Source organism: Pyricularia grisea (assembly GCF_004355905.1).
Source record: "Pyricularia grisea strain NI907 chromosome Unknown Pyricularia_grisea_NI907_Scaffold_1, whole genome shotgun sequence".
Taxonomy (NCBI): Eukaryota; Fungi; Ascomycota; class Sordariomycetes; order Magnaporthales; family Pyriculariaceae; genus Pyricularia; species Pyricularia grisea.
In genome coordinates this window covers 8,415,273-8,429,861 of record NW_022156716.1, presented here as the reverse complement: position 1 = coordinate 8,429,861, position 14,589 = coordinate 8,415,273, and the positions used below count along the sequence as shown (strand labels likewise).

Below are 14,589 nucleotides of genomic sequence, written 5' to 3'. Positions count from 1 at the left end.
GCCGCAAAAGACCTGGTTCCTTATCAGTTGAATCAAGCAGGTCTTTGTAGGTATGGTATGCTAAGGTAGCTATGTAGGTACCGAGAAGTGGGGCATACAAAAGAAGAAGAACAAAAAAAAAGTAATTGTCTGTGCTGCACCATGATTCGTTTGCACAGCCCCATCCCTGCCTGCCGTCAGCTCGAGGCAACGTACCATTTACAGCAGCTCTAGCTCTCAATCAGCCTCCTAGCCTAGCAGCCAGCCGACGAAACAGCCAGCCGACGATGCAGCCTGACAGCACCAAAAAAAAAAAAAAAAAAAAAAAAAAAAGCCAAACCAGACGTCAAAAAAGGCACAATTCGTCCTGGGTTCCCTGGTGTTAGGCATACTTGGCGTACATGACCTGTCAATTATTAATAAATTATTAGCCTCTGTACTATTCAGTACATGTTGGGATGCCTTGCTCTCTTAAACATTACGCACAATTGTACTATTCCCTACAAGTAGGCAGATTAGGAAATTTTAGGAAAAACTGTGAGCATTATCCCATGTTTTCAGGCTAAAACTGCGTCTTGTGTCGTCTCGATCAAAGCACAGGTTGAACTAGCAGCGGATTCGATGTCTTTCTTTTCATCCCAATTTTCTTCAACCACCAAACCAATCTTGACTCTTATCCGTTGCATACAGTACCAAATAGCGTAGAAAAAAATCCAAAACTCTTTCTACTTTAATTTCCTTTTTCGTCATTTCCTGCTTACGATTTCCAATCCAGATCCGAAATTTGTTGATCGTTCGTCAAACATTTGGCCTGATTCTTTCAACACTATCTCAACACGTGCCCGCGTCTACCTGCCAGTATGAAGTAATAACTGCCTGTATTTGAGAGCCCCCGTGCCAAGAATTACCCCCCCGCCGGCGGTGCTTTGACAAACGGCGAACCCCGACACAGGGTAACTGTTTTGCTGTTTTGCCGATCCGCGTCGTCTTTCCCTGCTCATAGTCGGGCCTATTTTTTCCGCGTTTCTCCAGCAAAAAGAAGTAAGAAAAAATGAACAAAGAAAAAGCAGAAGAAAATAGACTTCCCGTCCTTTGATTGATTTTCACTTGACGCCTCAAGAGGCTTGTGCATCCATGCTCATCTCGGCGTCATGTCCCACTCGCGCAATTAACATCCAACACACCTAGAATCTCGACTGCCGGTAAATAACCCCTTATTGTGTACGACCCACTGATAGCCCGGTTGCAAAAGGTTACATTGGGCCTGGGTAGTGGACACCGGAACGATTTGCCATGTTGTTTTATCCCATGGAGAAAAATCAAAAAGGCCCTCTTTGTTACCCGACCGCCTAAAAATTCGATAGTGATAGCCACAGCCAAAGCCAAAGCCAAGTAGTACCACCTCAACAAGCGAAACAAGACCCGCAAGCAGCAACGCGCCAAGACAGTCGCATGCTGCCCAGCGCGTTGACAAGTCTTGGCACCGACCAACATGAACGTCCTCCGTGTTGCAGATGTGCTCCACTAACTGATAAGCAGGTACAGTCTATTATTCAAGGCTAGTTATATTTCTATTGATGCTTGCTCTAGTCATTGACCGAACCAAGGTTCTACGGTGAGTCCATTTGCAACTGATTTTGTCTGGTAGCTGATTGCACTGTTTGATAGCCCCCGAATGAAAAACCAAAGTAAAAATTCGACTCACCCTGCTTTGCGTATCAAACAAAAACGTGAACATAGGACCCCAGCATAGAAAACCACAGACCATTGTTCCACCCTAAACGCCGCCATCCAAACCGATGTTTGCTCCGTATATGCGTGTTGCCAAGACAGAAGATGAAGTGTTCATGTGCCAAGTATAGGGCTGGAACGGGAAAGAAAGAAAAAAAGAAACAAAGAAGAAAGAAGTGTCAGTGCATCCCAAACGCCTCATCTGACCCAACGCCAGTATCATCAAAACGGACGATGGCAGAAAAGAAATGGCTGAAGTTCCAGATGATGATCATTTTCGCCGCATCACAGTGCAAATCCCAAGGCTGCCAGTCTCTATCTACCTTCGCGCCAGGCTACCCTCCCCGCTCCGCCCGCAACTCCGCCACTCTGCGTAGCCGAGTGATGGTTGTGTTGCGGCACGCCAGAACCAAAGTTGTGCAGCCTTTCTCCAATCAAGTACGCCTCGTCTCGAATCCTCACCCTCCATGACATGAACACATCCATGGTAGCCCACGCCAAGCTCCCCATCAAAGCCATAAGCGCGGCAGTTGGGAAACTCAGCCGGCTGACCACAATGGCCATACGCGCATCCTCAAGGCCAACGCCCGTATATGACATAAACGCATTCGCGGCCGCAGGCGGCCCCATGATTGCCACGCCCGAAACTAACAAGGCAGGTATCAGGAAAGCTCGTGTGAGAACCCCAACGTTGGGGTGAAGCCAGCCCCTACGGAAGACTGCTCGCACGGCGAGGGCAGGCCGCGAATCAGGCCGCCACACCTTGATGATTCGCGCCCCCAACTTGAGGTACAACAAGCCAATGGTCCACGCCTGTACCACACGGACCGTGTGCCGATCGTCCGAGGAGCCCACAGTGACGGTATCCTGTAGGGCTTTGTTGGCCGACGGGTCGCCGGCGACGGCCCCTGAATAGACGGCGAGATACATGTATGTATCCAACGGGATGAGACAGTAAAGCTCCATGAGCGAAGCAACAAGGAGCGGGAAGATGATCAGGACGACCGTATATGCATACATCAGCCGAAGGCCGTGCGCAATGAGGCCAATCGCTTTCTTGGTCACAGAACTCTCAGCGGCGGCAGCAGCCAGGGCCCTTGTCCGTTTCTTGACCTTTGAACAGAGGCTTTCGTAATGCAAAATCCCATACGCCAAAGTTCCGAGTATATAGACGCCAATGCTGAAGGCGTAGATGTCGTTTGTGCGAATATAAGTAGGGATGAGCATCTTGAACACATAGCGGCCGAATATGAGCGGAATGATGGTAAAGCTGACGCCTGTGACGGCCGCAAACACCCAGATGGACAGGATGAAGAGGAAGACGCGAGCCCGGAAATGTGGCGGGACGTACACCAGCTGATACTGCTTTGACGTATACAGATCTGGTGGGCCGGTCGCAGCCTCGTCTGATGGTGTTTCGGTCCCAACCTCGTTTTCTGACACCTCCCAAAAGACCTGCTTGCCTTTGGGGATCTTTACTTGATCAGACGCCGGAGTGAGCACGAACCGGCCATCTGCGATGAGCTGCTTGGACTCGATAAGTGATGCCCTCTGTTTGTTGAAGGCCCTCATCTCCTCCTTTGTGATCTCTGGGCCTGGCTTGCTTTTGCCCTCATCGAAAAGTCCTTTCCATCTCCTAGGCACGACTTGGCCTGCCTCATCTAACTCCAAGAAAAGCCTGCGCCAGAGAGGAAGGCGAAGATGCTCCGAGTCGGGCGCAAGCACCAAGATCCCTTCCTCGTCAACTTTGCGTTCCCCAAACAGGAACCACGTAATGCGTAACGCTCTGGCGCATTTTCGGAACCACCACGTGTACATTTCATGCAGACCGTCGCTCGGCTTGAAAAAGTTGAGTGCGAGGGGCATGAGGAAGTTGTAAAAGAGTAGGTCGATCGGAAACTCGAGCACCGGCTCGTTCGACGAGTAATGAATAGGGAGCACGTTGGGCAGGAAGGCCCACAGTCCCCAAACCACACCTCCCAGGCACACTATGACCAGAGCACCGTACACGAAGGCGGAAAAAAGAATTTTGCGGAGTTGAGTTGCGACATTCCGCTCCAGTACGTCTCGGACAGGATGAAATTCGGCATCATCAGGGTCCCGGATAAAATCTAGATTGGCATGTCAGCAAGAACAATGGTTTGGCGGGATGACTGAGGACCTACACAATACACCTTTGCGCATGATCTTGCGGCACATGGAAACGAAGAGGGCAAAGTGAAACATGTACCCCGTGCCAACGAACCAATGCACAAAGAGGGAAGTGAGCGGGAAGTTGTAGGTAAAGAGTAGTCTCGACTTCATAGTGGTGTTCTCAAAGAGCGGAAGAAGCGCCACGTCCAGGAGCAAGCCACAGTAGAGAGGGAATATAAGCATCTCAATGCCGATGATTAATATCACCTTCATCACACCACTCCCCTGGTTCAACGCGTCAATGAGGGAAGCTTCGCGCTCTTGGCCAGCCTGGCTGGAGCTCAGGGGTCGACCATGATGCAAATATATCGCTGCAACGAGGCACACCACCAGATAGCCAACCAACGTAGCCCAGAACCTGTCAGTTCCGCCCCAGTGGGCCAAAGCAGGGCTGACAGCTTGGGTTGGTTCCGCAGGGTTGATGTTGATGACCCAAGAACTCGGATTTGTGAGCACAGCGGGCACCCCTTTGAGAATTTCCACAGTCGCACCAGTCATGTTGCCCACGAATGAAACGGTCTTAGCTGCCTTGGTGGCATAATCACCACCAAAGACGAACATCACAACGTTGACAATTGACATTGCCGACCAAGCCACGTTGGTCTTTAATGAAATGAGAGCCTCGTGACTGATGGCTGAAAAATTGCGTATCTCGCTGGTGGTGATCAAAGATGTATCAACTGCGAAGCTGGATGAGACTCTACGAGCCGAATCTCTAGCCAAGTAGTATGTCGTGCGCACGACCGGCATGACGTATTCTCGCGACAAGCCCATCCCTTTCATTGCTGGTATAAGCATCTCGAGGCCTGACAGAATGGTGTAGGTGATACGTAGACCCGCCCAGCTCAATAAGCCTACGACCGCCATGGCAAAGTCCTGTACAAACTTGACGGTGCTCAAGAGAATGTTGAGAGGGCGCATCGGGTTTGCCAAGATCCAGACGCAGATGCGGCCCAGGTTATATGGTAGGAAGATGCCCACAAAAACGGATACTGACACCAAAAAGGCACAAAAGACAGCGTTTTGGAAGAGGCCCCCAATAGGCCCGCGCATACCAAGAAGTTCCATGACGCCCTCAAAATCCTCGGCGTCATCGATGGCTTCAGGGTCGATGGCCGCGGCATCGGCTGCTGCATCGGCTTGCGGTTGAGCCATGGCAAAGATTGGATTCTGTCCTACGGCCTCACCAATGTCCTCATCTTCGTCTTCGCTATCGCTGTCCTCGTCTTCATCCAGATCCAGGTCACTGTCGTCTCCTTGTGGTTGGTCAAGGTCTGGTGGCTGCACATGGCCATTACCATCGTGTACATGACGTAGGTCAGGTTGTTCAGCAATGTCGGTTGCGTCCACGCCATGCCACATAAAATTCGCAATGGTGCCCACGATCCCGGCCGGCTGTGGTGGCGGAGCAGGTTCGGCCGCGCGTGTTGCTGGTATGTCGTTGAAGTCTTGCAAATCGTTCCATCCACGACCTTGTGCAACATGCTCATCTTGCCGGTTTTCGGGCTCCCACCTGGGTGGCTCTTGAGCTTGGATGTTTGGTGTCGAAGTGTCATCGGCGGCTGATGGGCCAGCGATCGACTCTGTTTCCAAGTGAGGCTCTTCCGATGCCTGAGGGGGGTCTGGCAACGACTGCGGAAAGACCCAGCTGTTGTTGGCAAGCGGGTTGACGCCTTCAGAACGATATTGACCATCCGTGTTGGCCCGCGGCCTCATTGGGTGGTTATTAATAAAAGGGTCATCGTCCCAGGTCCTGTCAATGCCTTGTGATAATCCAGAGTTAGGTTCAACTGGTGTAGATTGGTTCGCTGGGGCACGTGTCGCCTCTACTGCTTTTTGTTTGCCTTTCTCCGCCGAGGCTGAGCCTCCTTCTTGCGAAGTGTTGGGCATCGTCCAGTCTGACATGAGTGAATCTGCCGGAGATGCGGCCCCGGGATTTTCTGCAGTGCCTTCTTGTTCCTGAGATTCCTCGGAATTCGAGTCATTTGACGATGGGCCTGGCACTGGCCTCTGATCTGAGAGGCGAATTTGACCGAGCCTTAACCATGATTCGGCTCTCTCCTCCAATCCTTGGCCACGGAAAATCTCCCTCATGCGCTCGACATCCCCTTGAGCCTCATGAAAAACTTTTGTATACTCCTTAACTGACAGGGGCTCCACAACGTAGGGGTCAGAGTCCGATGCTGCTGCACCACCAAGATCGAGTCGCTCCTGGAAAGTAAGCGGAGTTCGAGATCCCTCCGAACCAAATGCAGCCACTACGGAGGAGGCTACGTCTGCGTCTCCGTCGGATAGACTCGGGTCAAGGCGTTGGAGAAGGGGAGTGGATGGTCGAACAGGGTCACCCGAGAAATGATTTGACGGGCCATCAAAAGCCTCAACGGCAGGCCGTTCGCCAATCTCGCCCAAGTCAAATGGAGTGTCTGTCCATGGCTCAGTTTGACCGCCGTCGATTTCTTCTGCTTCTGGACCTGCAAGTTGATCAATGTCTTCTGCGCGTAGGCCAGCAGCCGGGTTTTCGAGATGTTGCCGCGGTAATACCGGGGCGGGTGGAGGTACCGCTTGCGCTACACCGACAGGGGGTTGTTGATTCTCGACGGCGGCAAATGCAGCCCGCATATTAATCTCAGGCTGTTGCAGCACAACATAATCTCTGACGAGAATGATAAGGATAAAGCTGAGTATGACTAACACCGTAATGACCTGTCCCTCTAGAACATGTATGACATTTTTGTTGATGAATGGACGAGATGTTAGATTCGCTAACCACCTCACATTGCTGAGCAGTGACTGCGGCCCATTGGATAGTCCGGATTTGGCTGTATCCACAGAGGATAGATCTGCCAGAGTGCTGATAATCATCTTCTCCGAGAGTCCCACCGTCATGAATACAAGGTGGAAAAAGGTAGAGTAGACAGGATTGACAGTGGTGAAATTGGCCGCACCGACCGAGGTCATGGAGTAGTCACCTCCACCCTCTGGCATCATTGATGCAGTTAGAGGACTGGCCGGACACATTCCAACGCTCAATATGGGTGATGCGGGGCAGACCCTGTCTGACAAGACAACCGAGGGTGTGATATCCCGGCCGTGGTGACTTCCGAAGCCCTCGTCGCTGATCCAGAACATCAAGGACCATATTGACCTCATAAGATACGGTAGCCAGATGAGCCAGATGCTGACGACGAGCCCCGCACGAAGCCACACCAGTATGTTGTTGACCATGTACTTGACTATGTGTGTGATGAAGACGACAAAAGGGAGTTTCTTTGGCATCTTCCGGTCATAGAGCTTTGTGAAGCGAAACGGAGTTTTACACAGCTCGCAATGCTTCTTTTGAGAATGCGACAGCCACTCCATCAGACAGTCCTGGTGGACGTATTTGATGCTGCCACTGCACTTGCATGGATAAAAGAGAGGCTCATCGACTGTGGCTTCTCCCCTACATATCCGACATGTATCGGGATCGAGTGTGGAAGATGGATCTGCTGCATTGGCGCCTGCGGACCCAAATGGTGCTTTGTTGTGCTGACTGGTCCCAGAAAATCGTCGTCGCGCGTGTGCCACTGGTTCTGGGTCGGCAACCAAGACCGCATCGGCCAGTGGTTGAGCCATCTTTGAGTCGGGTGGTGTGATCTTGATGCGGCTGGTTTACTGGCGCGCCATCCAGAAAATAGTAGATGGAGGTGTGTCAAGATGACATGGGCCGCCCAGGTGTTTCCGATCGTGAAAGGGCGGCCTTGTCCAAGTTTGAGCCTCGGGAGGATGGATGCTTGGATAATAGGTCGTGAACAGGAGTGTACGCTAAGTCGATGTCGCGATTGCGATCGTTGTCGTCGAAGAATGGAAAAGTCGCAACAGCAACTAGGGGCGTCAGCCACAGATGGTGGATTCGATTTGGTGGATGGAGATGGAGATGATAATGCCCTTTCACCGAAGCGAAAGCAAGATGTAGAATCGCCGTTGCGCTCCGTCAAGTGCCGGGGTACGTCGGTATCGCAGCCGAGAGTTGACAGAGGGTGGCTGTGCGGTTGCTACTTGAGCAAGCTACCCTATATACCTATCGTGATTGTGCTTGGTTGATTGCGGTGAAATTAACAGGTCGTCGCCGGAACACCTGGAACGCGTTTCTGCCGGAATTGGCACGATGGACAGAAATTGGGTGGAAAAGAAGTCGACAGGTTGATGGCGTAATGGGCAAGGGTCCAGTTATGCTTAGGTAATCCTGATACAACGGTGGGCATTCTCCGCGATCGCCCCGCTCAGACGCCACGCTTCACCCGTTGAAGATAGCAGAAAGGATCACTGGATTGTGACTATCCACTGCCAACGCATACTCCGTACTTGTCAAAGTCATCTTTCTGTGCCGCGGATGTCGCAGCGCATAACCCACAAGCCACAAGTGATTAATTGGGTAGCTAAGTAATTAATGCTGACAGCAAGAGTTATTTTTGGATGATGTTTGCGGAACTATAACTACCCTTACATATTCACCCCGGCCTCCCTGTAAGGATGTGACCATGTGTTTGATGACACCGTAGTAAATCTTTAATTCGCAGATAGATCTTGCAATCACTGGCATCCACTTCGGCATGTTCGGCTCTAGGCAAGCGGGCAGGTATCGTATGTAGAAAGTATCCAACCAAGACAATTACCTACGTAGGTGAGCTGAAGGTGCCCGAGATAAGGTGCCTTTGTGCAGATCGGTGACTGGTCAATGTTTATACTGGGCTGGGCTGAATCCTGTCACTCCTGTCGGCCACCTCAAGCGACCACGGTTTTATATGCAATCTTGGCCACCAAACCTGGTCATCGTGTTCTTGGCCGTTGTCCTTCATACGTAGTACCGACAGTCTGGATACTTCCTGCTGCAGACGGTTGCAGGAAAGTGGTTATGCGGTGCTTTTGCGTGCCTTGGCAGCGATGCTTGCTCGCATTGTAAAGGCCGACATGGTTGGCTGAAGAAACAAAGTGGTGGTAATCACTACTGAAACCGTGGACATACTTTTGTTCGCTTCTTCGCTTAAAGACGTCATTGACGAGAGGTGATCCCTCACATCAGTGGCCAGTTACATGCAACACGTCGTACACATAGGTTTGTATCTGGTGATCTGCCGAATTTGCAATAAAGGCATTGCATTACATGGATAGATATAAAAGACAAGAAACCATCTGAACAAGTGTTGTTGTTTTGTAGGTTCCTAGGCACCTACACACTAGTCGGAGCATTTCCTATCGCGCCATCATCACCGCTCCCCGTTGGCATTTCTGCATTGACCTTGACCGACAGTTAGCGCAGAATAAATCCAGCGGCTGTTAGCTCCGAAAAATGAGGTCAGTCAGAGCCTGCCTGCCCACCCACACACTGCATGGCCCCCTTGTGATCCAAGCTCCTCAATCCCAACCTGCCCTGCCCTCCACTGTGACCCACTTCCATGTGCTTGTCAAAAGAGAATTGCCAGCCAGGCAGTCTGGTACTTTTCCACATGCGATGACATTGAAAACGAAACGGTCACGCATTCACGCCCATTTGATTTCCTCTCATACCTAGATAGAGGAATTTGATGATACCCCTTGTACTCACCTTGACGGTGGTTCAAGTGACTGATATCAACGGCAACTAACCATACGAATACCATACACATCAATCTCCAGGAAAGCCGTCGCAACCGTCAATCGCCGAGCTGACTCGCAGGATTGGCTCCCGCGATTCACCTGTCTTCGGCCTGGAGCTGATCCCAACCTTGCCCCAAACATGGCAGCGACAGACGCCACCAAGAACGGCTCCGCCAAAAAGACGCGGTCGCCCAGGTCATCCAAAACCCTCAGCAGCATGAAGCCGCCGCCAACAGTCCACAGCCCGATCCTGAAGCCGTCGAGCAGGACAGCGTCAAGATCCGGCGGGTTTTTATCTCGGTTGTTCGGTTTGTCTATGAGGTACGTCTCGTTCCTTTGCCATTCACAAAGGCACGCAATCGGATCATTAACGCGTCTTCGAATGCAGGTTGTTAGCCTGGTATGCCATCCTCACCGTATTCTTCCGGTGTCCGCCATCACTCGACCACTGCACTGAGACGACACCTACCGTCTGCGTCGGCTATTTCCAGCTCAAGCACGTCGTTGTTCCCCATGTTGAGCCCTATTACAACACATACGCTGCGCCCTACGTTCAAACCGTCTGGCCCTACTATGAAGCTGCCGATCGGACAGTTCTGACTCCTGCATGGGGCTATGCTCAGAAGTACGGCACTCCTGCCGTTGAGAAGGCACAGGTTGTTGGAAAGGCGCAGTGGGAGAAAAACGTACAGCCGCATCTGGTTCATTACCAAAAGCTGGCCCAAGCCAAGTATGACGGCACACTAGCGCAGCACGTCAACCAGGCCCGAGACACCTTGGGCCCATACTATGAGATTGCGCGCACCAATGCGCTTCAGACATACCACGACGTATTTTTACCCACGTACCAGTATGCTCAACCTTATGCTCTTCAGGGTTACGCCGCCGCCTCAGCCTTCACGACGCGTCATGCTGTCCCCACTGCTGTATGGGCGTGGAACAAAACCTACGCTTTCCTCGACGGCACGGTATGGCCTCAGCTTCGCATTCTCTACACCGAGGCGGTCGAGCCGCAGTTGGTAAAGATCGGGAGGCGACTCGGCAGGTACAACGGCACAGGCACGACACAGAAAGCGTCGGAGACAATCTCGAAGTAAGATTGGTCCTCCACTGCGAGAAGTACAAACTTGTATATCAACTGACCATGACTTGCAGAACGATTGCAACCAAGGCTACTTCTTCCTTCACCAAACCGACAATCTCGTCATCTTCCACCTACTCCGCCCCTCCTATTCTGAGTTCGGCGAGCTCATTTGTCAGCTCGGCCGCCTCGGTCGTCAGTGATTCGATTTCATCCGCCTTCAAACCAGCGGCCACACATTACTCCAAATTCAGTGAGACCGCCGAACAGGTCGAAGCCCCTGAGCCTGATGACGATGAGGAGGAGAAGCGCCGCATTGCCCGCGAGACGGTTGCAGAGGATCTCAAGGCTTGGCAGATGAAATACACCAAGGCAGCGGACGAAGGTGCTGCGGAGATCCAGGAGCGCGTCGGTGAGATCGCCCATCAGATGGTGTCGCGTGAAATACGTATTCGTGGCGCAGGACTTCTTCAAAGCCTACAGGACACAATCGTTTCTGAACTGGTTGCACTTCGCGGCAAGATTCATGATGTGGTTGGTTCGGTTCAGAAGGGTCAGGCCACACCTGAGCAAGGCGAGGAACAAATCGTCCAGATCATCCGAGCCTCTGGCCTCGAGATCAAGAAAAAGGCCAAAGATGTGCGATCTTGGCATGAGTCTTTTGACATGGATGTCCGCACCCAGGTTACGGCCGCTGCAGACAGCCATTTCGAAATTCTCGGCTCCATTAAGGATCTCGCGCTGCAAAAGATTGGCATGAAGTGGGCTTGGACTGATGGCATCACATACAAGGACTGGGCCAAGTACCACCTACTCAGAAGCCGTTTCCAAGAATGGGAGCAGGATATGGAGAAACTTGTGGTCTCGCACCCGGGTCTGATCGAGTGCCAGAACGAGGGACAGGCAATTGAGGATCGGGCCATGGAGTTGGCTACCTCGGCCGCCAAGGAACTTGCTCGATTGAAGCAGGTTGGGATGTGGAAGCTCGCTGCACTGGACGAGACCGACGACTTTGACAGCGAGAGCACGCAGGCCACCTACGACGCCAAACAAAGGGCCAAGGCAGAAGCTGCCGCTCGGAAAGAACAGGAGGCAAGCAGTGCACAGCAAGCGGCTGTAGATAGCGATGTCGCAGAGAACCCCGAGAAGGTTCTCGAGAACGAGGCGTCGTCTTCTACTAGCACCACCCCAGCTGGTGAGACTGCCGTCGAGGACGCAGCTGCAGTTGATGTGTCAATGGATTCGCCAAAGTCCGCAGACGCAGTTTCTTCGCTCAGTTCGGCTTTCTCCACTGCATCTGATAGCATTGCAAGCGCTGTCAAGGACGCCAACACGGCATCTCTACCTTCTAGTGCGGGGTTCTCGGCCTCCCGGGAGGAGAAGACACCTGTTGCCGAACCAGAACCAGAACCACTGGTCTCCGTCGAGGCTATTCCAGCTCTTCCTGAAGTAGCAGCCAACATTAGTGAAACCACGAAGCCTGAGGCCGGAAATGCAGAAGAGCACATCCCAGTCGAGCTTCCGGAAAGCGAAATCGCGACAGATGCGAAGCCTAAAGAGCCCCGAGGCGACAAGTCTGTCCCCGTCAAGGCTGATGAGGTTAAGGACGCAACCGGCAACGAGGACGACCAAGCCACAGGCAACATCTTTGTCGAGGCTGCGGACCAAAAGGCTGACGAGGAGGCCAACTCGCCACCGAGCCAAAAGATAGAAAGCGTGAAACCGGCAATGTTTGGTGCAGCTGCCCAAGCTGTTCCCAGCCGGAAGCCAATCCTGGATGACGACAATGTGGAATCTTTGAAGAAGCAGGGTGGGGATATTCCTGCCACTCTGTCGTCTGTGGCGTCTTCGGCCTACTCGGTCGCCCTCTCCCGTGCGTCGGTACAGTATGAGTCAGCCGTCAAGATCATTTCAGACAGCATGCCCAAGGGTACAGCCCAGCCGATGCATGTTTCTCTTTTGTCTTCTGTATCGGACGCTTATGGTAAGGCTGTCGCCTCTGCCAGTGCTCATCTTGACGAGGCTATCAAGTCGGCCGAGAGTCTGTATGGCGCAGCATCAAAGAAGGTTGTGCCGACGCCTACGCCCACTCCTTACCTGGACTGGAGTGCGGTCGAGTCAATTGCTGCCGAGCGACTGAGCCAGGGTCGCAGTTGGGCCGAGGAACAATATTCCAGCGCCAAGGTCGCGATTGGCGCTGCAACCCCAACGCCTACTTCCCCGGTGGAGAAGTTGATGCAGAACGCCCAGTACAACTACTACGCCGGCTTGGGCGTCGCACAAGCCCGCTACACCGAGTTCCTCTCGGCAGCATCTGCGGCCTTTAGCTCCATGACAGCGACACCTACCCCAACCGACATCCAGGGCACCATGTCGTCTGTGGCTTCAGTCGCTGGCGAGTCCGCAGCGTCAGTTGCGTCTGTTGTTGGCGAGAATGCTTCTTCTGTTGCTTCAGTCGTTGGCGAGAACGCCTCTTCGGTTTATGACGCTGCAGGTAGCGCCATTGGGGCTGCAGGTTCTGCTGTGTCGCACAATTGGGAGGCCGTCGTCAGTGACCTCAGCTCGAGAGTGTACGGTGTACCAGCCCCAACCCCTTGGTACGAGGGCTTGTACAACGCGGCTGGCGAGTATGTCGCTGCTGCTACAGACGCTGTGAATCTTGGAACGCCAACAGAAAAGAATGCTGCGGCCAAAGCGACGGATGAGGCGGCAAAACAGTATGCTGTCGTGAGTAGCATTATCTCCGAGCTCGTTGTGGGCCGTGAGCCGAGCTTCTCTGAGAGCGTCTTTTCACGATTGGGCGACGCTTATAAGCTCGCCAGCGCCACTGCCGCAAGCGTTGCTGGTGAAGCCACCGATGCTGTCAAGAGCGCTGCTGAAGCTGGGAGGCAAAAGGTGGAACAGGTCAAGGATGAGTTGTGAAGCTGTGTCTCTTAATAATGGAAGCATTGGGTCTTGAGGGGAGATGGAGTTTGAGGTTTCAGTCAATGATAACGAATAAAAGCTCAGGTTGATGAGGTTGGGAGGGCGACAGGCAGGTAGGGACAAGCGACGAACGCATGTATGCAGATCAAGCACGTGTTAAGATATTTCTTTTTGTTTATTTTTGCTTGTGTTGAGGATTCGTCCATCATTCATGGTATGCTCTTGGTTTGGAGAGTTAATAGCGGGCTATCGAACATTTGTCTCGTTATTTGTTTGCTCAAGTTGCCGTTTGCTCTCATTACGTGCACCTCATCTCCATTAATCACCGATATTTTGCCTCTTGTTGCTTGTACATTTAATACCCACCAAGTCAAACTTTTCCATAGCCTTAATTCGCTCAACCCACGTTGCCGTGAGAAGCAGTTTTGTTTGAAGGCCTCTGCTTAGTCAAGCTGACTATCCAGCCGGTTGTGATCTCTGATAAATCTCACGTACCTTGTACAAAGGTTACCTTCTCTCAGCTGCAGGACGCGCTAGCCACAAAGAGATCATGAAAGTAGACAATGGACGGTTGCGAATATACTGGTACTCTGAGCTTCTTATGCGGCTCCTCAAAGGTTCAAGCGGTGAGTTTGGTGCACGATTGCCCTACCAAAGTGTTAACTTTGGCGGATCGCTGGTCCAAGGATGACAGATATTTGCAGCAGCTTGCGAGTGTTTCATACAGAATGCAGGGCTGAAATAGGCAACCGGAACGAACGGGTTTAGATCCGGCAGGGCCCGAACCATTGCTGCAGCGATCCGTTTATAAGATCGAAGAAAGATGGGAGTATTTGTGCCACCCCTTGTGTAATGGACAAATGTCTCCACGACCGTCTTGTTATAACGGCTCCGCAAGCCAGGCCGCATGAAAATGCTCTGCTACTCAAGCATCGGCACCATCAGCAAGATGCTGTGTTTGTTCTTTCTCGTTTTTAAATCATCCCATCGAGGAGGTCAAGGGTTCAATACTCCAAGATCAAGTGTCATGACAAAACCAAATGGAAGGGCAAACAAATGGACAA

The 14,589-nt window shown here is 52.2% G+C and overlaps 2 protein-coding genes across 2 annotated transcripts; one reads left to right on the top strand and one right to left on the bottom strand.

Moving 5' to 3' along the window:
• Positions 1 to 1,558: 1,558 nt before the first annotated feature.
• On the bottom strand, positions 1,559 to 8,002 carry PgNI_02572 (uncharacterized protein). The gene is made up of 2 exons (XM_031122634.1): positions 3,876 to 8,002; positions 1,559 to 3,821 (listed from the first exon to the last, which is right to left on the bottom strand). Exons 1-2 carry the CDS (start codon positions 7,516 to 7,518, stop codon positions 2,026 to 2,028), a joined length of 5,439 nt encoding a protein of 1,812 aa, XP_030988394.1. The 5' UTR covers positions 7,519 to 8,002; the 3' UTR covers positions 1,559 to 2,025.
• A 1,416-nt stretch (positions 8,003 to 9,418) lies between these two features.
• PgNI_02571 (uncharacterized protein) lies at positions 9,419 to 13,868 on the top strand. Its single transcript, XM_031122633.1, has 3 exons — positions 9,419 to 9,840; positions 9,908 to 10,612; positions 10,675 to 13,868. The coding sequence occupies exons 1-3, from the start codon at positions 9,659 to 9,661 to the stop codon at positions 13,520 to 13,522; spliced, it is 3,735 nt and encodes a 1,244-aa protein (XP_030988391.1). The 5' UTR covers positions 9,419 to 9,658; the 3' UTR covers positions 13,523 to 13,868.
• Positions 13,869 to 14,589: the final 721 nt, after the last annotated feature.

Excerpts from the sequence above, each read along its gene's own strand:
- PgNI_02572 (XM_031122634.1), bottom strand. The coding sequence starts at position 7,518 with ATGGCTCAACCACTGGCCGATGCGGTCTTGGTTGCCGACCCAGAACCA. Across the intron at positions 3,822-3,875 it reads CATGCGCAAAGGTGTATTGT|ATTTTATCCGGGACCCTGAT; the intron begins GTAGGTCCTCAG and ends ATGCCAATCTAG.
- PgNI_02571 (XM_031122633.1), top strand. The coding sequence starts at position 9,659 with ATGGCAGCGACAGACGCCACCAAGAACGGCTCCGCCAAAAAGACGCGG. Across the intron at positions 9,841-9,907 it reads TTGTTCGGTTTGTCTATGAG|GTTGTTAGCCTGGTATGCCA; the intron begins GTACGTCTCGTT and ends CTTCGAATGCAG. Across the intron at positions 10,613-10,674 it reads GCGTCGGAGACAATCTCGAA|AACGATTGCAACCAAGGCTA; the intron begins GTAAGATTGGTC and ends CATGACTTGCAG.